The 20,185-nt window shown below is 38.9% G+C and overlaps 1 protein-coding gene across 2 annotated transcripts; it reads right to left on the bottom strand.

Moving 5' to 3' along the window:
• Positions 1–5: 5 nt before the first annotated feature.
• On the bottom strand, positions 6–19,499 carry aclyb (ATP citrate lyase b). Of its 2 annotated transcripts, XM_058620690.1 has the most exons (29): positions 19,361–19,499; positions 15,591–15,772; positions 15,357–15,479; positions 14,759–14,821; positions 14,229–14,419; positions 13,701–13,780; positions 13,154–13,284; positions 12,202–12,320; positions 11,874–12,010; positions 11,491–11,552; positions 11,046–11,163; positions 10,630–10,784; positions 10,273–10,366; positions 9,976–10,032; positions 7,270–7,411; positions 6,576–6,744; positions 6,390–6,494; positions 5,616–5,812; positions 5,420–5,501; positions 4,731–4,841; positions 4,511–4,638; positions 4,326–4,419; positions 3,768–3,922; positions 3,494–3,644; positions 3,136–3,279; positions 2,860–2,973; positions 2,659–2,741; positions 2,089–2,165; positions 6–1,999 (listed from the first exon to the last, which is right to left on the bottom strand). In XM_058620690.1, exons 2-29 carry the CDS (start codon positions 15,747–15,749, stop codon positions 1,905–1,907), a joined length of 3,336 nt encoding a protein of 1,111 aa, XP_058476673.1. In that variant the 5' UTR covers positions 15,750–15,772; positions 19,361–19,499; the 3' UTR covers positions 6–1,904. The 2 variants fall into 2 exon arrangements, with proteins under 2 accessions (XP_058476673.1, XP_058476674.1); XM_058620691.1 differs by lacking the exon at positions 9,976–10,032.
• Positions 19,500–20,185: the final 686 nt, after the last annotated feature.

The following is a 20,185-nucleotide window of genomic DNA, read 5'->3' as shown; positions in this document are numbered from 1 at the left end:
ACATGAAAAGTAAAACAATACGCCCTTTATTATTATTATTATACTATATGACAGCATAGTACAAAAACAAACATTTCTTTCATAGTTAAATAAAAACAGCAAAACAAGGACCAAACACAACAGGCTGCAGAGCGGGTAGTTACAAAGGTCTTTGAGTTGGTGTCAAGTTTTTTTTTTTTTTAGTGAACGATTATTTTTCCGAGTCAACATCTCTCCCATTTTACAAGAATAACATCCCAGAATAAAGTGAAGTGCTTTCATGGTCCCTCACTATAGATGCTTCCAAGACTCATAGGGCTCATTCATGAAGCGTTTCCTCTGTCCTGCTTCGACATTCTCCCATTTCCTAATAGATATTCTGAACTGCAGCACAAGTAAATTAATTTGAGTAGTGTAAAATAAACTGCATCAAATTTACAGTAGTAGATGAATTTCAATTACTTGTCTACAACAGGGGTTGTAAACAGAAAGTCAATGTTACTGATAAATCCCTGTTTCCACAAAGTGGCACAGTCCGGTTCACTTCAGTGTTACTCAATTATTTGTGTTTTCACTGTCAAACATTAAGTTGAGCACCAAGACAAGTGACCCAGTGTTTGGCACACTAATGTTGGGGTATCAAGCACAGCGGTCCGGCTCCTTAGGGATGGAGCTAAACACACTGCAGTCTGTACAACTTTAACCTGTAGTGGAAACGCAAACCAGCGCAGGGTTATCATGACAAATTGCACTGTACTGCTTAACGGAAGTGAGGCTTTAGATCCTGGGTATGTGTCTTTGCTTAATCTGTTAATGCCTCATTCTCAAAATGTTAGATCTAGATACACCCTGTCATAGCTACTACTGGTTTATATCTACCAATTTGGTTTAATATTATCTATATCTTTCTTAATAGGAGTGAAAGTCAGAAATAAATTAGAAAACCCACAGTAGGTCTACATTTACTAGTGTTAAAACTAAGGTGCAAGACTGAAGGAAGTATACTTAAGCACACTTTGTTGTGGACTGGAACAGGCAGATGCATGTTCAAATAAATCAGAAATATTGTTTGCAAACAGAACAAAGAAGACAATACGAGTGTATTGGTGAACACATTTCCCAGCAGCAGCTGCTCCTGCATTTTCATCAGACCCCATAAAAATCAGGAGTCAGATTTTAAATGTGCTTTAAGCCAACTATGTAACACAAGCCTTCATTATTATTATTATTATTATTATTATTAATAATTTTTTTTTAATAAAAAAGGTGCAATTTGCAGCATTTGGCCTCACGCGATGTCAGGAAACAAATATCATTTACGTAAACATGTAGTCAGTACCGATGTTTTCTTAGCTTTAATGTTCCCATCATATTAATGATGTGCATTAAGTTCAAAGTTATCTAAAAACTCAGATGGAGATGTTGTTTACACAATTTCGAGTGTGCGTGTTACACTTAAACACAGCACTAGAAGAGCTGCTCAGTCGAGCCCTCCTCCCTTACAGGTCACAAGTGTTAGGTGTCCGTTTTCCTGACAACATGGCCGACACATGCATGTACTATGTGTGCACAATCACGATAGTATACTTGTTGTGGTCCGACATGCTGGCGCTCAGTTTTGGATTTTGCACCTTTGAAGTACCGGGTGAGTTTGCATTGGTTTGGCTCTTTCTTCAAAACTGAATAAGTTACATCTCAGACTTTTTAAATTATTTGTCAAAAACTAAATCTAAAAATATACTCCCCTTTGTCTCCGTAAAAACTAGATCGAAAAAAACTTTACCCAGATCCCTAAACCAGATGATACTTCTACTTTCCAGAGTCATCCTGCCCTTTGTTTCCCAAGAGACAGCTATTGTCATAACCAGAGAGTAAATGTATGTGGAGTGAAACGAGGGTGTCCCAGTCTGGGACGTGGTTTTTGTTTACATGGACATGTGTTCAGGAAGCACATAGGAGATATCGTCCCAGGGGTGACGGTACAGTCCCTGTTTCAGCCGCTTCTGGTCCAGGTAATGGCCTATTGATGCAAGATGGGACACAATTTAGATAACTTAACTACATTTTGCACATAGTTGGTGTCACATAGTCACACTGAATTAGACTCACCGATGAAGCCCATACTCCGGCCGAGGACAAAGATGCCATTTAGTGCACCGATCTCCACAAACTCGTCAGCCTCATCTCTGGAATCAGTTCAACATTCATGTGGGGAAAAAAAACAATACTGGTCAGTTTGCCAACAGTGCACAGAGCAACAGATCATGCACTTTAATGTATACAAGATTAACACTTATAATACCTACTTAGTAACTACTAATCTATTCTAGCAATATTATTTATACTTACAGTGTCTGTGGGACAGTTTAATTAAACTAAATTTCTTTTAAACTAAACAAACAGATTTGAATCACATTGCTACTTCCTGTAAAATAAAGGCTAAATGTAGCACTGTTAAATGAGTGGTGACGTTTTTATGCATTGCATCAGAGACTGTTTTATTTGCAAAATAATCTACTAAAAATGAGCTGACTCCCTTTTTAATCTTAATATTGAATGAAAAGCTCAAGTCAGTAACAAATTAATATGTATTGGTGTAGGTGTTTTTTTTCTGTTTAGTAACCACTCTATAATATGCACAGATGATAAAATGCATCTCCTCAAAGCCGATATTCTTACCGTGTGAAGCCGCCACACGTTCTGAGCAGGTCCACAAAGGCAACACCAATAAAACCGTCTACGTTGAGGATTAGGTTGGGTTTCTGAAAAATACATTTCAGTAAAATATTGTCAATACAGGAGAAAAGATTCTGCATGTTCATCAAAGATGTAAATACCTAAACCATAAATACCTAAACCATAGCTAATTCTGATAAATACCTTAGAAGTGGTGATTTTCTCGACATCCAGGGCGTAGTCGAGTAGTTGGCTGGAAGGGAAATGTTGCTTCACAAAGTCCTTCAGGATCTGCACCCGCATGTCTGGGTTGTTGATCTGTAAACATAAGACAAAATATCCTGTTTACACGGGCGTGAATAAATGAGTTAACTCAGTGACTCACAAGAGATAATCTTATCAACTTCCTGCTTTCATTTAAAAAAGGCCACATGATAATTGTAACTTGTGGGGAATGAGAGAAGTGGAGTCCTTGCGTACCGATTTGACCCTGTGGCCGATGCCCATGATCAGCTTCCCGTCCTTCTTCATCTTGTTGACAAATTCCATGGGCAGCATGCCGCTGTCGAAGGCCTTACTGAACTGCTTTGCAGCTGCATCCAGAGCACCTCCGAAACGGTCACCCTGCAATTTATGAAGAAATCATGTTTCAGTCCAGAAAGAAGAGAAAGAAATGAGATCATCCATCAACATTTTGTCCTGGACCACATATAAAATTGCAAGTAGAAAAACAAAAGGGTACGGGACAGTTTCTTCTCAAAAGTGTTTTGGATGTGTGTGTTTTTCTCTCGATGCAGACAGTGTTAATTGTGCTTGTGTGTGAGTCATTAATACTAACGATAGTGAGCAGGCCAGAGGTGAGGCTTGACACCAGGTCTTTGCCTGCACGAGCACAGACAATGGTGTTGTGTGCACCAGAGACAGCGGGCCCGTGGTCTGCCGTCACCATCAGACACATTTCAATGAACTGGCAGGCGTAGCGGGGCAACCTAAACAAAATAACCACTATATTAATATTAACAGTAAGAAATACATTTATAATAAGATATATGAGCAATTGTTTATCCTCACAGCAAGTGATCCACAGCAGTATCTCTCACTAACAGACTCACCTGCGCTGGAACCAGAGCAAACCCAGCACGCCTCCAATGCCCATCTCCTCTTTAAAGACTTCGGTGATGGACATGCCGGCATAGATGAGCTCCTGGCCTCGTTCGTCACAGATGCTGGTCATGAACGACGCTGGTTTACGGATCAGTCCCAACTCCTGGAGGAAATCCAACAGTGACAAAGAGATGGAGTTAAACACTGGTAAGTGGACACAGTGTGGTGTGAAGCAAAGATTGGTATCCAAGTGTATTGAAATCCATAAAGTAGGTTAAACTGCAGTGCCAAAAAAAAGAAAAAAAAGAGAAGCAGTGTCATTACATGTTTTGTCCACAAGAGAGCACCAACAAGTTTATATTTTGACTATAAATGTTTAGCTTAAAAAATACCACAGTCACAACACTTAAACTGAAGGACTCCACATCATAAACATTTCTTTATTTAGGCCAAAATACTATACTCACTCACATACTGTATCTTTATCTATAGACTGTATTGATATATGTGTATGTCAAACAATCTTTGAAATAATAAATGAGAATGGACCCTAAATCTTTTCTTACCCTAGCCCAAGAATAATCCATAGGTACAGTTGGAGGAGGAACCTCCTGGGCAGGAACGATGGTACCATCGGCCACCAGCTCATCATAAACAGTCCTGTTTCAATATGTATATGCAAATGTGTTATGAGTGAAACATTCCGAAAACAAAATCAGCGACAAACATGATTAAGTGAAAATCATTTAACCTGATGACATCTCCCAGCTCGTCAAAGCTCTTGGGAACATAAGCCCCGGCGTCCCTCAGAGCCTGGTTCTTGGCCATCGCTGTTTCTGAAGCCTGGTTGGCGCAGGCCCCTGCATGGCCGAACTGAACCTGAAGATGACAAGAGTCACACTCTGTATAATATTGTAACGGTGAGGGGTCAGGGATTTTGAGTTCAAAGCATTTTTCTCTTCATAACAAACCTCTGAAGTAAACATGGTGGCACAGGTTCCAATACACCAGCACACTACAGGCTTGGTTATCCTGCCCTCTTGGATGCCTTGGCAGATTTTGTACTCCTCTGTGCCTCCAATCTAGATGGTCAGATTAAAAGAGAGATTAAAAAAAGAGAAACATCTTTTACCAAAACACAATTTTAATTAATTACACATAAATCCACCAAGTTTAATACATTAAAGCAGGAATGTCTAAAGTCCAGCCCTGAGATTTTATACAGCCTACAGCTTTTAGTTTAATAATGTTTTATTTATGGCCAGGGACGGACTGGGACAGAAAATTGGCCCAGACAAGTCCACTACATGCCAGTAAGGAGCCGCGATATCAGGGTTTGCATCATAGCCGTGACAGATGGATATATGCATTCACCAACAGCAAAATTGTTACAAATATTATATATTATTATATACCTGTAGATATTACTTTGTTACTATGTTGTCTGACTTCAGATTTGAAAGAAAGGCAGAATTGTTATTTATTTTTATTTCATTTGATCACTTCTGCTGACGTTGCCATTTAAAAATCATATAAAATAGTGCCTTTGAATGTAACTTTTACTGTTAAAAATAATGTCTGAATGGATCATTGGCCCTCTATGAAAAATGTTTGGACAGCCACGTATTAAAGCTAAAACAGTGATGAACAGTGATCTTACCTCTCCCAGCACCACTATCATCTGAATGCCTGGAGTGTCCTGGTAACGAAGAACGTGATCCATGAAGGTCGAGCCTGGATATCTGCGCAAAGAATAAAATTAGTAGTACTCCCATGAGAAAGTTCTTCAATAAACAAAACATTTGTGAGAAGCAAAGATAAAATCTTAACATTTTCAACAAGTTCCTTTCTTATACCTGTCTCCTCCAATGGCGACACCTTCATAGACGCCGTCTGTGGTGCGGGAGATGATGTTGTTCAGCTCGTTGGACATGCCTCCAGAGCGTGACACATAGGCCACGCTGCCTGGACGGTACAGTTTGGAAGCCAGGATGTTATCCAGCATACCACCGGTGTTTCCAATTTTAAAACAGCCTGGCTTGATGCCACCGACCTGGGACACACACATAATGGGTATCAAATCCATTAGTGACTTGTGATTGTACCAACTTTGATGCATTGATTGCACCTAACCTTTTCGTTTAGGTGCACACCAAATTTTTCCAATGCGCCACAATTTTAAGGGCTGCCTTTCTGTCATTTCCCATATACATTCACACGTATGTAAATGGTTGTGAACAAGAATAAACAAGAAAACAAGAATACGGTGTAGGTAAACGTTTGTCTTCAACTGCTTTGTGCTATGTACATACAGTGTGTGTACACATAAACAAACACAACCATTAAAAGCCTGGTTAGATAAACAGGGAAAACCCTGACGGTTTCCTGGAGGTTATATGAATATAAAGCAGCATACAAACACACAATAAACAAAATGAATGGCTGGGCAGGGAAATGAAAAACACAACGTATGAAACGATGCGTTGTGTTTTAAAAAAAAACGTAATTGCTGATTCTGTCGCAACACATGTAAACAATGTTTGAGGAAACACTAGAGACCTGGTGATGACGACTAAATTAGGGTGAATGAATGAGTACTGTGATTGTCTGTGTGTGATGCAGCTGCATACCGTGGCAGGACCAATGATTGTGACACCTTTCTCGTCCGCCATCTTGATCAACTTCCTTGTCTGTGCTTCAGGGATGCCCTCGGCTATAATGGCAATGGTGTGAATCTGGAAGCACAATTTAATTGAAGAAATTAAACTTTGTCTGACTTGCATGTTTTCTACAGGACATACAGAATGACCTTCTACCTGTGGGTACTGCATGGCCTCCACTGTGCTGTCGAAGGCTGAGCGCAGCGACGCAAAACTGATCATGACGTCCACCTCCGGGTGCTTCTTTGTGGCATCAGCCATGCTCTTGTAGACTGGCAGCAGGATTTCTTTGTGGCCCCAATAGAACTTCTGCTTGTGATCTCCACTGGACACAACAGGAACAAAAAACAATAGAGCCAAGTGTTATTTCAGGAGAACTTCACAAAAGCATTTTACTAACCTATAGAACAATATTGATTTGGGTTTTCACCAATGTAACCAACTGCTTCAACTGTATATTTATTGTTTGCAAGTAAGATAGTACAATTATTTCCATGCCCTTAGATCTTTAGTACTCGTTTTCTACTTAAAATATCAAAGTTGAACCAACTACAACCGAAATCTGTGGAAAAAACACAGCACATTTAATCAAGAAAATAGTATATTAAAACAGGATATTTGTAAAAACTTAAAAATTCTTGGCAACAACTGCAACTTTGAAGGAAAATATGTTTAACCAACAGTCATTTCACACATAGTAGAAACCTTGTCAGTATGTGTTTGTGGAAAACATACACCAACAGGTCAAACCATACGTCTGAATGAATAGAAACGGTTTTCAATAGAAACAACATTGAGTATCAACCCTTTTAAATTTCCCACATCAGAGCTGGAGCTTTGAGGAACCTACGTAAAGGGATAGACCATAGCTGCCACAGAAGGTTCTTCCCGGGAGCACACGTAGTCAAAGTCCAGCATGCCCTGCACGGCGCGCGTCTGCATCCCCCACACAATGGACTTGGTGTTTTTTCTGAAGAGTGTAGTGGCTTTGGCTGAAAGAAGAAGGCAGAAAGAAAGAGATATTAAAGTCAGAGGGGAGCAAGGAAAAAATAAAATTCACTATCTAGAGGAGGAGGAGGTCTGGCTCAGGAAAACACCAGGAATGGGGATGGTAACAAGCAGAGTACAGAATAAGCTCGTTATGATGAGAGAGACAGGAGGTAGAGAAAATAACCCTTTATGATTAAAGACAAAACACTGCTATAACGGATGTACTGTAGATTGTCATAATCCCTGCTTAAAATACCATGGGTTTATTTGATATGGGCATTATAAATCGGAGTATAAATGTTTTGTCATGTGAACAAACATATGCTGCTAATTAGCCATTTAAAAAACGTGCAATCAAGTTACTTGGTGCACTATTTTGTCCACCCCCTCTAGGTCACACTGTTAAAAAATAAAATCCTTCTTTTGGAGCTTCATAATGTTTTTTGAATTTGTATTAAGGAAACTGAGGGGACAAACTTTGTATTCTTGCATGCAAAGTACAACTACTATTTTTTTCTCATAAAATAGATATTTTTTTCAATATTTAATTCCAATAATGGATTTACTTCAGTTCTTTAGGAATAAACTGTGCAAAGATTTTCTTCTGTAAGTTAGAAGAAAATACCTGCATTATCCATCTGGAACACCATGTAAATCTATCCGGAAGACATAACACTGACAGTGACACAGCCTTACTTAATGTAGAAGTCATACATTTCAAAATCTTCAGGGCCAATACTGCAGCTACCTGGTAGTAATATGAACTCATATGTGAAGGGTTACAATTGGATGTATTGTCCACTGAGGTCAGGCATAGTAAAACTACTTCTATTCAATCTCTTCTAAATTCAATTGCTCTATTTTGAAAGCAGATTGTCAGAACGTGGCTTGAAGCACGTTGTTGTTTGTCACCATGTTTTCACACATTTGTTATAGACTTCCCTGTTTTAATATCTGATCATTCACTGTTCACTGCACTCTAAACAGAGTGAACCTCAACCAAGAAAGAGTCATGTTTCAGGAAGAAGCTAGTGAAATCACATATTGCGATTTGAAATAATCAATTTGTACAAACCGTGAAAAACTCATCGTTTTGTCTTTAAGTATAATTCCATGTTACATTGCCCTGGTAAGATTTTAGAGCATTTCCCAAGTTAATCGAACAAAATTAAGAAAACTCTACGCATCAGTCAGTACGTTTCCATGCACAATTAAGTCAAGCTATGATTGTAGCTCGACTAGAATTGGACTGCTGTCCTGCACTGTGTCTGCCTCCGTTTCTGGTTTAGCTGGAAGCTAGTGGTTAGCATTTTGAGTGCCATCTTGAGTCTTCCTACCATCCATGAACTTTTAAGTCTTTCAAATCAGTCTCCTCCACACTCAAAGAAATGTACCAGACTGAATTTCATGATGTTTTTTGTGGCTGTTGTCTTATTCTTCTGTATGCCGGCGGCTTCCTCCATTATGTCCAGTTTTAAAGCCAGGGTGAAAGAGCACCCAGTCCTGCTCGAGTCTGACTCTGGACTGACTGAAGACATTCAGGAGTAGTTTGACTTCCAATTACATTATCTGGGTATGTCATAGTCTGACTTTGAGTGTTTAAAGTCAACACAATTACTTGTTTATTTCTTTCTAATCTCATGTAAACGTACTGAGTTTGATTAAATTTAAATTCTGTGATATAAAAGCAGCGCGCTTTAAATACAGCATCATAAATATGTGAAAAAGACAGACTGCCAAAACATCTCACAGAGTGGACAACAATGGGAAGGCAGAGGGAAGCGGAGAGAGGACCGAGAGGACAGGAGGACAGGTTTTCACACCCTTCCATACCTCCACTGCAGGCTGAAGAAGCTTGTGCTTTTGTGACCCCCATGGGATGGAAACACAAGATATGAAATGAGCACAAAAAGAGAAAAGGAGTTCATCTGAACCTTATTCTTTTCATTGAACACACGTCAATGCATTGTGGCAACTACGTCCTTCTCTTCTCTGAAACAAAAAGCCTGGTAGAGGAAGGAACATGCAAAGCTGAGCGGCTAAAGAGCATTTGATTTGCTGCCGTACAAAGCAGCAAGAGGTATAGATCAGCAACTGTCAAAGTCGCATTTAAATGTGTACCATAATCAGCTATAATATTCTAGCATCTTTTTTTGGAGCCGAGGTGTGTATTAACCTCCACCGAGAGAGCCACATACATAGCCGAGAGATATAAAAATAAACAAAGATAAAAAAACACTCAAATTGCAAGAGGCAACACATAGACAGAATCATGAAGATGGAGAAAACAGCTGCTGCTGCCATCTCACATCTGCAAATACATATCCTTAATTTACATGGAACAGAAAAAGGCAAGAATAGTGAGATGTGTCAGAATATGAAACAACCTGTATGCATACAAGAATTTGGTCACGTCACACAGCTGTACATGTAAGTGTAACACACAAGCACACTCCATTCTGTGAAGATTAAGAATGTGAGAGGTAAAAGGGAAAAACAAGCAAAACAATGCAGTGTGTTTGGGGGGGTGCAGGTGAACACAGTGCAGGGCAAACCTATCACTTACCTTTCCAATCTGCTGTGACCACATTCTTCAGAGGCCACAGTATAGTATGAAGATAGTCTTAGAAAAACAAGCATGAAAAAGACAGAGGGTGAGGATAGTGTGTGCAGCAAATTAAAAGAAAAAAGGAGAGGATGTAACGGAAGGGGAGAAGTCAAAAGAAAATGCAGCAGTGACAGCATCAGGGAGGGAGAAATAAAAGGTAGTGAGAGTGAGAAAAATTAAAAGGCATAAGTGTATGAGTACGTGAAGTGTTGTTGACAAGATAAAAGGAGCTGTGAGTATATAAGCTTTGGTTACCTGCTGGAAGACCTGCTTTACACTTTTTTGCTGGAGTTGCGTCAGTGGGTGACCTGGGTTCAGAGAAGGAAGCTGTCCTTGTGGAAGCTGGAGTCTGGTGCAGATAAGAAAGTAACATTTTCCAGAAGGATATTTAATAACAATGAAATTTGATATTACTATTTTTAAATAGCAGGAACAAAAAGAAGATGTGGCCAGTATTGACAATGGCCGTGGTCACAAGTAAATCACTCCATGGTAAACACTGACAATTTGAACCAGAAGTGGGTCAGAGGATGTTTCACAGATCGGGGTGAGGATGCATTTGAGATCCAATCAAAGTTAATGGAAGTGTAAGTTAATGGGAAAAATACAAACCTTTGCACTACTGCTGGCATTAAGGAGGAAGTTGGCAGTATGTGCGTCCATTGGGGGCTGGTTAGGGATTGGTCGGTGGCCCAGGGCCATACCGACAATGGCCGTCATATGGGTTTCAGTACCAAACACGTGGATAGGAATGCCCGTGGTCTTACCTTCAGAGGAAAACAGTCAAACTTTATTAAAACACCACTACAGAGGTTTCAAGTGAAAACATGCACGCGTATTCTCCACTTGTGCACACTTTGAAAAACATAAATGAATCAATTACATCCTGCAACATTTAACAAAATAAATAATAGTTACAGTTTCAAGAGTTTCTAAAAATTGCTTAATGCACAACTATTTCCATTGTATGAATCCAAATATTAAAATTTGAGTTTTTTCTTGATACCCATCTGCTTCATCTCACTCACCAACTTCCCCCATCACCCTTAGGCCCTCCTGGTAGTTCGGTCCACCACGTCGTACAAAGATGGTGACCTCGTGTTCCTTCAGAGGACCCTGGTAGTCTTTGATGGCCCTGACAATGCCCTGGGGGGGAACACAGGCAGGTCAGCTATGTGGAACACACTGCAGACTGTTGAAAAATAAACTACATTCTTGTGTGTGTTGCTCAATGACATATGGTAAGCCACTGTGGGTATACGTAATTAACCTAATTTAACAATTTGATTAGCCTCTACTGACATGTTAGAAATACAGACAGTGTCTTCTTTCTTAGGTTTGGAAACAAAGTAAATGCTTTCAGATTAGGAGGTGGCTTTTCACTTCCTCACAAACTTGTACTACGTGGAAATGTGACAGTGTTGATATTTTAATCTTCACGGTGTTTGAGATAAACACATGAATGCTTTTCACCTTGAATGTGGCTGCTACATTGGTGAAGTTGGCAATACTTCCTCCGATGATCAGCACTTTCCCTGCAGGACGAAGAAATGGGGGGGTGATACCGCCATGAGTGAAATGTGACACCCAATGACAAAGTTAAAGTGACAGCCGTGAAGTCTATTTATTGCTGGCAACATATGCATCGAGAATATTAACCTTGAGACACACTGAAGGAAAAACAAAGGCCACATTAGAGAACATTTAAAAAAACACTTTAAAATGCAAAAACATGTCCAAGTCTTTCAAAGCAGTCAAGACTGAAGGTAAATTCCTCTTTCCAGCATTTAACCTTTGGCCTATGTTTTTTTTTGGAGTGGGAGAAATATGCACTGAAGTGATGTGGCTGCACTCACCTTCAGGGTGTTTTTCACGTGTCATGAGAGATAGGATGGTTTTTGCGTAGTCGTACGTCTGCTGCTCACTGGGAGCACCGGAATATTCTCCATAGTTTGCCAGCTCATCCACTCCGCCCAGGTCACAGATGGTGTCACTGAGCAAGACAGAAGATGGACAGTCAAGTATTTCCTGATCGCAGTGTGACGACTGAACATTTGCTTATTCGTCAGTGCTCCAAACCAAATATAAAAACAGTCATGTACTGAAGGCAAATATTAGGTCTAAGGCATGAAGCAAAGCAAGTGGTTGGTTCCCGTTTGCTGAGAAATCAAACATGGAACCTACCTGTAGACAACTGAAGCCCCTCCTCCAGCCACCATGGTCCAGATTCGGCCACGAGGGTTTAGCAATGTCAACTTTAAACTGGCACCACTCTTTGCGTCCAGATCTGCAATGTATGCCTCCTGTAAGACAAATAGGATTCACTTTATTACTCCCCAAGGGGTAGTTTGCTACCATGGATATCATAACAGGGAAACATATACTGTCTGGTGAATGATGCACAATGTCAGGCATAAATGCATTTATGTTTTAATTTTATTGATGATTATCAGTAAATGTTTGCTACCATTGCATTTTAAGTAAGGATATGATAAAATCTGATATAGCTCTGGAATTATTTAAAATTTAAATGACTTGAGACGTATGCAGTTCTTAAACAAAATTAATCTGTGAAGTCTACAGGCCTTTGTACATCGACGACAAACATTTAATCATCTACAAATCATCTCTTTGTGTGCATTAAGGGTGGTGCAAATCTAATCAGAAAAGAAAAACAATTGCAGAAGGAAATGGGTTGAGTCAGCATCTAGTGATAAGCTGGTGCTTAGTCATTTCCATAAAAACAAAAAAATGCCAGGGTACAGCCAACACTGTAACAGAAGCAGGTTTTCTTGATCAGGAACCTAAACCTAGTCACTTCACTAATTCTGAACCGACTTTAGGATGTCTGTCAGACAGTGGGAAGATCTGAGGAAGGTCCTATTTGTTTGTAAAGCAACAATTCTGATAAGTGTGTACCTGAGTGTGTACATAAGTGTGTCAGAGATGAAACTATAGAAAAGAAAAATCTGTGGCAGATTTTGACTAATACAGATAAAAAAATATATATATGAAAAGCTTCTGCTGTACAAAACTGTAACCATGTATCGTCTATGAATATACTGCAAATGAGAACATCATAAGATAATTTGTCTTAATAGAAACAATCCAGAATGCATTGCGGTTCAGGTCTCACCTCTGGATACGCCTCTCTACCAAAAGGTGGTGGAAACTCCACATCCCCCCATTTAGCCTTGCAGATGTAATCCGCTGTGGCATCGATCTTAGCAGCCATGTCAAGTACGTACACTCCACCTTCAGTAACAACTGGTAGATAGAAGAAATAAAAAAACAAAAAAAACAAAAAAACAGAGCCATCATTAGTTTGAGATTTTCTAAAACAAGTAGTAAAGAAATGGGGCTCATAACTGGGAGGCTGCTAGTTCAATCTCAGGATAGGCCAAGAGCTGGGGTGCCCCTGAGCAAGGCATTCAATCTTCTACTGCGCCTGGCTTGTGTGTGTTCAGTACTGGTGTGTGATAATGATGGGTTACATGCAGAGGTCAAATTCACTATCACTAATTTGTGTGTGTGTGTGCAAAAATAACCAATTCTAATTATAAATATTGAGTATGAGCACAAGTTGCTATTACAAAAGAAAAATTATTCTAAAAGTTAATATTGGATCTTGTTTCTAGAAACTGAGTTAAATACATTTCACTGTAAAGACATAAAAAAATTACCAAGAGGGTTGATCTCGAGGTAGGTGAAGTAGAGGTCTTCATACAAGTTGAAGAGGCCCACAATAAAATTAGACAGGACTCTTTAGGGAGAAAAACAAGAGAAAAAGGGAGGACAAAGTCAAATCTTAAATCTCAAATTAAAATATTATAGCAAAACAGAGTTCTCAGTGGTGTACTTTCCCTCGAAGGTTAAACTAGTCCCACATAGTTAAATCAGACAGTATAAAAGAGAGAACACTATGTTCTCTGATGCTGTTTAGAAAAGGGAGGGAACAAAATGCAAGGCCACACAACAGTAACAGATACAAGAAATACAAAAAAAGAAAGAAAAAAGTGCCTATTCAACTGGCAACATCTACCATAAACAGTTTCCCCCATGACAGTTGGTGGTGGTACCAACTGTATCACCAGATACTCGAGTTTATGGTATCGGACAAAGAACAAAAGTGTTATCGTGCCACCCTAGTTTTAGTGCTATAGATGCCTATGTTTATATGAAAAAAAAAAGAACAACATTTGCAGCCATACCCTTTCTTATCTTCAGAAACATTTGTGAGGAGATGCTCTTTGACTTGGTCCTCAGTCAGCTTTTCATTTACTGCAACCATCAGCCTCTGGGCCTTGGCATCCACATCGCCCACCTCCACTCCTCCCTCATGGTGGAAAAGCACATGATCGCCCTCACGTGTGGCGTAGATGCACACATAGAACTCCTCCTCCTGCAGACAAAAAAACAAAACAAAAAAACACTCAAAGATGTTTCCATAGATTTAGTTTGCAAACAGCAGAGTGTGTTATTACTGATTTATGAGTTGTAGAACTCTAGGTTGAACATCTAGGTTTTCTTAACATGAAATTTGAACTTTTCCACTGATACACAACACAGCAGCATAATTTACCCCCGGTGTGTCTGCTTCAAAGATATAAAGTAATTTACCACCCTAAACAAATTCTCAATGAGTGGTTTTATTGCCCTGCTGAATGGACCGAGAGTTCATTTTCTTTGTTGCTGTGGGGCATATGGAGGAAAAGGCCATTGGAAAAATGGAATACATTACCTGTGTGTGTGGAACAAATGGCTCAATGAGGAAATTCTTCAGCACACCCTTTGCCTTGCCCACCTATTCAAGACAAACACTCAATGTCACAAATCTCAAGCATGTAAGTTTAACCTAGTTATACTTTAGACTGGAAAATAACTCCGTGCATAGGTGAACACAACACAAATGTGGTGTCAAGGACAGTAACAATCTCATCTTAAAGACAAAATATTTAAGAAAAAAAGAAAAACAAATGAGTACGAGTAGAAAAGCAAGTTTCCTCTCTCATGTGGTTCTGTCTGACTGAAGGGTAAGAGAATATCTGTACATATGTTTGACCAGAATAGATTGCCCTCCTCCACCATCCAAATCACCTCTGACCTGGCAGATCTAAACATAAGCATGTGGCCACAACATACACTGGGCCACTACTACTACTACTACCACTAGTTCTACTACTAAAAGTTGACATGGTGCTTATTAAAATAAGTTTGCAGCACTTGACAAGAAGAGGATCTCAGGTTGCATTTATGCTTATGAGCTCACTTTTAAATAATAGTGTTTAGAGTTTAGTAAATCATTTCACAGACAGACAGAAAGATGACAGTCAGCTTACAGTGGTCTCTTTCATGAAGCGGTCTTTCAGCCACTCCTTGACTCCCTGCAGGTCCAGGTCGATGCCCACAAGCCCTAGCTTCCCACGCCGCTTGATCAGCTGATCTGGTTTCACCACCAGCCGCTACAGGAAGAGCAAGGGGAAGACAGATAAACCACAAAGTACACAAAAGCCATTTACCCTGATAGGACGCGAGTTTTGAAGTCAACTTGAATAGCAGTACAGCAGTCTTACCTCTGTCAGCAGCCATGGGTGCTCCTGAGTGAGGCGGTTCCAGTCAGTCTCAGTGGTGACTCTGGAATAGAAGAAGCGGTTCTGAACAGCGGCCGAGGTGCAGATGTACTTGTACAAGAATTCTTTTCCCGTCTGCTCTGAGATGGCTTTCGCTGACATTTCAGCATTCGTTAGCACAGTAACTTTTGGGGGAGAGAGGAAAAGAGACAAATGCAACTCCACAGTTAGGATATCATAACATGATTAAATGTGCCTCACTTAAATAATTACAATCACACAGTAACGTTAGACAAATTAAGATCGACTACCCTTAAGAACAGCAGCCTTTTTCAGATATCTGATTACTTGCCAGCAATAAATATCTGGGTATAAGATTTTAACAGTGACAAATCTCTTCATACAAAGTGCCGAACTGAGATAAACTATAAAAGCATTTGCTAACACCCACATAGCCCTTGACTGACTATTTAAATGTAAGTGATACCTTTGTTAGCCGAGGGGAAATGTGCATATTAATCATCTAGGGACAATCTGTCCAAACCTAAAAATCCAAGATTCACAATGATCATGATTAGGGCTGCAACAATTATTCAATTATTAATCAATTACTAAATTATTTGTCAACTATTTTGATAATCTATTTTTGATAATCCATTAATTAATGAAAGTGTTTTTTCAATAATTGAAACAGGCTCTCATTTTTACTCTTCAATGTGAATGTTTTCTGGTTTCTTTGCTCCATATAACAAAGAATTAATTAAAACTGAATAATTTTGGTTTGTGGACAAAACAATTTTACGAGAAATCATCAATTCCAGGTTTGGTCTGATCGATATTTTACAAACTCGATTAATCGATTATGAATATAATCAGTAGTTGCGCTGTCATTCATTGTCTTGTGTTTGGAGATCGTGACAGTGTATATGAATAGTAACCAACGTCAGGTTGAAAAGATACTAGATGCTAGATACTGTTATCATTAGAACACATCCTGTCTTTAGAGATTTCACACAAGGGGTAAAAAAAAAAGTGTTGAATTGTAAAATAAAGACGAGAAAACAAAACCTATTTTTACTTGAATAAACAAAACAGATCAGTGATTGTTCCACACACAGTCAGCTGCACTGAACATCCACAGCTCGTTCGTTTGTGACTCGGTTTACTGTATGTGTGTGCGTTTGTGTGACAAACTCATGTTTACAAACTGAAAACTGATCATCACATATGTCACTTCAGTAGAGGATTAAGTGTGGAATCAACAAACAACCACTATTTGAGCTTGTCAGATCCCCCCACCTCATGGCTTTTAATTGAGAGCAAACATTTAACTGAACTCCACAAAATTCACTCGCCAAACAAGAGCAAACCAGACATTGCAGGTCAAATTTAAGACTCTTAAAAACTTGTTGAATTGCACAAATTAACCAGCCACTAAATACATTTTTCTCAGGCTGAAATGTACACTTCCCTATTTATGAAGATTTTGGCAATGTGGCCTCATAACCCTCACAACACCACAGTATCTCACAATCCACAGACAGAGACAAGTTGGTGTTAAGTCAAACTTTGAATATAAACTGCATAGAGGCTTGGAGATTTTGTAAACTTCTATATTTAGTAGACTGTTTAACAAACCAGAAAGCAAGGTATTTTGATTGTGGAATTATCAATAGCCAAAAAATCTTTATTATGCCATCAATATTTAAAGATGCTAAATTAGCAGACTAACTGGCAGGAAAGTTAATAGAGAAGCTAGAGGTCATTAAAATGAGTCTGTACTAGGTCAGTTCATGAAGACCAGAGAAGCAGCCATTTCTTTTAACCCAATATCCAATACCTGACTGTTAATACTAGATCTGCAACTAACCATTATTTTCATACTCGATTAATCTGTCCCTTATTTTATCGATTAATCAAATAATCTTTGTCAGAAAGTGTTTTTCAAATGTCTTGTGTTGTCCACAAACCAAAATGATTCAGTTTAAATTATTTATTTGTTATATGGAGCAAAGAAACCAGAAAACATTCACATTTAAGAGGCTACAAATTTGATGTTTTATAAATGATATAACAAACATTAAAACTGATTAATCAATCATCAAAATAATAATATTATAATTATGTATAATTAAGACATGCCTGCATGTATTCAATGTATCTAGTGAATAATATTTTAATATATGTAACTATTTCAAACCCTAAAATTATTTTTTTAAGTGCCAGTTGATATTTGCCCTGCAGAGCAAAGATGCAAAAACTGCTCAACGCTAAATGGCAAACATTTTTTAGGATCAGCAATTATTTTATTCATATTTGGTTCCAGTGAACAGTGTTCCGTTTCATAATAATAATCCATAATGATAGGAATTTCTTGTGGAGCAAAGCAAACACTGAAGACATGGCCTCTGAAACAATAATTGGCAGATTAAACAATAAAAAAAAACGCACGTAACTTCTAACTATAGAACATAAACAAGTCACTCACATTTAAGCCAAAGTTATTAACAAAATCAAGCGGTGATGCAAAAAAACAGGGTGAAAAATGCTATGACATCCAACATGTCTGTGAAAGTTATCAGACATAAAGGAGGTGATGATGAGCCAACACAAATGTGACACACTGCATCAATGGTCCTGATATTCCCATTTCAAGACATCACAGTGATCACACAATGTTGTTCAACCTGCTCAACCAACCCATCATTGCCAATGTCACCTAAGCTGACAGGAGCAAAAACATTTCAATGTGCATGTTTCCTTTCCTATTTTTTAACTTTACAGCAGCTGGCATTCATAAGTATGTACATGTGCCTCCTTCATCTTCATCGTTACTCTGCAGGTTGCACACCATAGCTATTTGCAAAGGTATGTCAAAGTGCAGGTCATGCTTGTCTTGGTTCAGTGCCAATTCAGAGACATGCTGAACACCAGCAGGTTGCATGGCATCACCTTTTATGAATCGCACCTACTTTCTCCACCATAAACCAAACAGTGATAAGCAGTGAGCCTTGATAACATGAATCGTATCTTATGTGCCTCAGTAAAAACAATGGTATCTCATGAGTTTATTACAGCTCCCGGAACACAAGCCATTTTTATTTTATTTCACCAAAAACGTCTTTAAGCAGATGAGTAGACGTCCCATTGTTTCTCTAAACCACGGGGTCAAGTCCAATGTTTGAATGGTGAAATGTGTCACAGTCCACGGTTTCATGAGATGAAGAATTTGGGGGCAGTAGCAAGAACCAGAGGAAAGTGCTTCAGTTCGACCATGATCGTCTGCGTCAGGCCAGTAATAAAATGAATGAACCCCCTTGTGGCAACTACCACACCCACTCCTGAAGACCAGCTTTACGGTAAATTCAGCTGTGCTAGTACCCAGCTGTGAATCACAACTTCCTACACGGGGACAATGAGCAAAACCTACAGAATGAGACACGCGGTGAGGCAGGAGCTGCTAACTATTGTCAGGTTAATGAGTTAGCTTGATTAACAAAAACTCCGCGGGGTAACTACATCACTGACATTTAAATGTAAAGCCTTTTAAAGGCCACGATCTACGTATGATAAAATGGAGGATATATATAAAACATCTTTGTCTCTAACAAGATGATACTGTGTTCAGCTTTATCTGTGAAACCTCGCAGCATCTCATACTCGCTGAACTGGACTCCTCACTAACTGACAAGCTAACCGCCGGAGCCTAGCTAACTGCTATACAGTTACAAACATTACGTCTTGTGTTAAAATACCTGAACAAAAACAGTTACCTTATAAATGAACGTTACGCCTTGTCGAAAGACGGGAGTGGTGTCCTGGTGACAAATGACACGGCAGCGGAGTCACGTCCTCTTGTCTAACCGGGAGTCTGCTACTGCCAGCCGTCAACCCGTCACACCATTATCTGACCATGGATACACGTCACTACAAGATCCTGATTGGTTGGAAAAGGTCACGCGTAACAATTCGTAACGCCCCGAGAGGCCACACAGAAGAAAGCACCAGTGTGTTAATAAACTGACAAAAAAAATATTGTTTTATTATTTTAAATTCATACTGATTCTGTTTTTCCAAGTAAAAAAGAAACAAATAAAAATGCTGAAACACAAAAATGTAATCAATTGGTTGTGATCAAGTTGAAATATTGCTGTTTTGAACAAAATTGTCTATGAATAGTGTCTAAATCTCAGTTTAAAACTTCGCTTAAATTTAAAGAGTAACAAACACATGGAATTCCAACTTAATTACTTTACATTTTACTACCTGGTACATTTGTCAAGACTCACAAATTTGCTTTTTTTTTTTTTTACAGATTTGTACACAAGATGTGTGTGTGTTTACACTTTAAATAACATGTAAATGTGTTTACCAAAAAATAGTAAACGCACAAATTAGCTCTTGTGAAACTGGTTAGTTTTATGACAAATAAAGAAAGCTATATAAAATGTTAAAGTAAATTGATGGCTGAAAGAACTCCCTCCAGACATACAAATAGAAACATTTGTCAATTGCCTAAAGATGGTGCTATTGTATTATTTACAGAGCAAACATTTAAATAAGTTACATTTCACAAATACGTTCTGTGGCTGGTAAAG

The sequence above is a fragment of the Solea solea genome, chromosome 21 (assembly GCF_958295425.1).
Source record: "Solea solea chromosome 21, fSolSol10.1, whole genome shotgun sequence".
NCBI classification, from domain to species: Eukaryota; Metazoa; Chordata; class Actinopteri; order Pleuronectiformes; family Soleidae; genus Solea; species Solea solea.
The sequence above is the reverse complement of the archived record's forward strand: the minus strand, read 5'-3'. Positions and strand labels throughout refer to the sequence as shown.

Bases quoted from the DNA above. Each gene is read 5' to 3' on its own strand.
- aclyb (XM_058620690.1), bottom strand. From the start codon at position 15,749: ATGTCAGCGAAAGCCATCTCAGAGCAGACGGGAAAAGAATTCTTGTAC. The intron at 10,033-10,272 runs GTAACCAAAGCT...TGTTTTTCTAAG, and splicing joins TAAAGCAGGTCTTCCAGCAG to ACTATCTTCATACTATACTG. The intron at 6,745-7,269 runs GTAGGTTCCTCA...TGTTGTGTCCAG, and splicing joins GCTATGGTCTATCCCTTTAC to TGGAGATCACAAGCAGAAGT.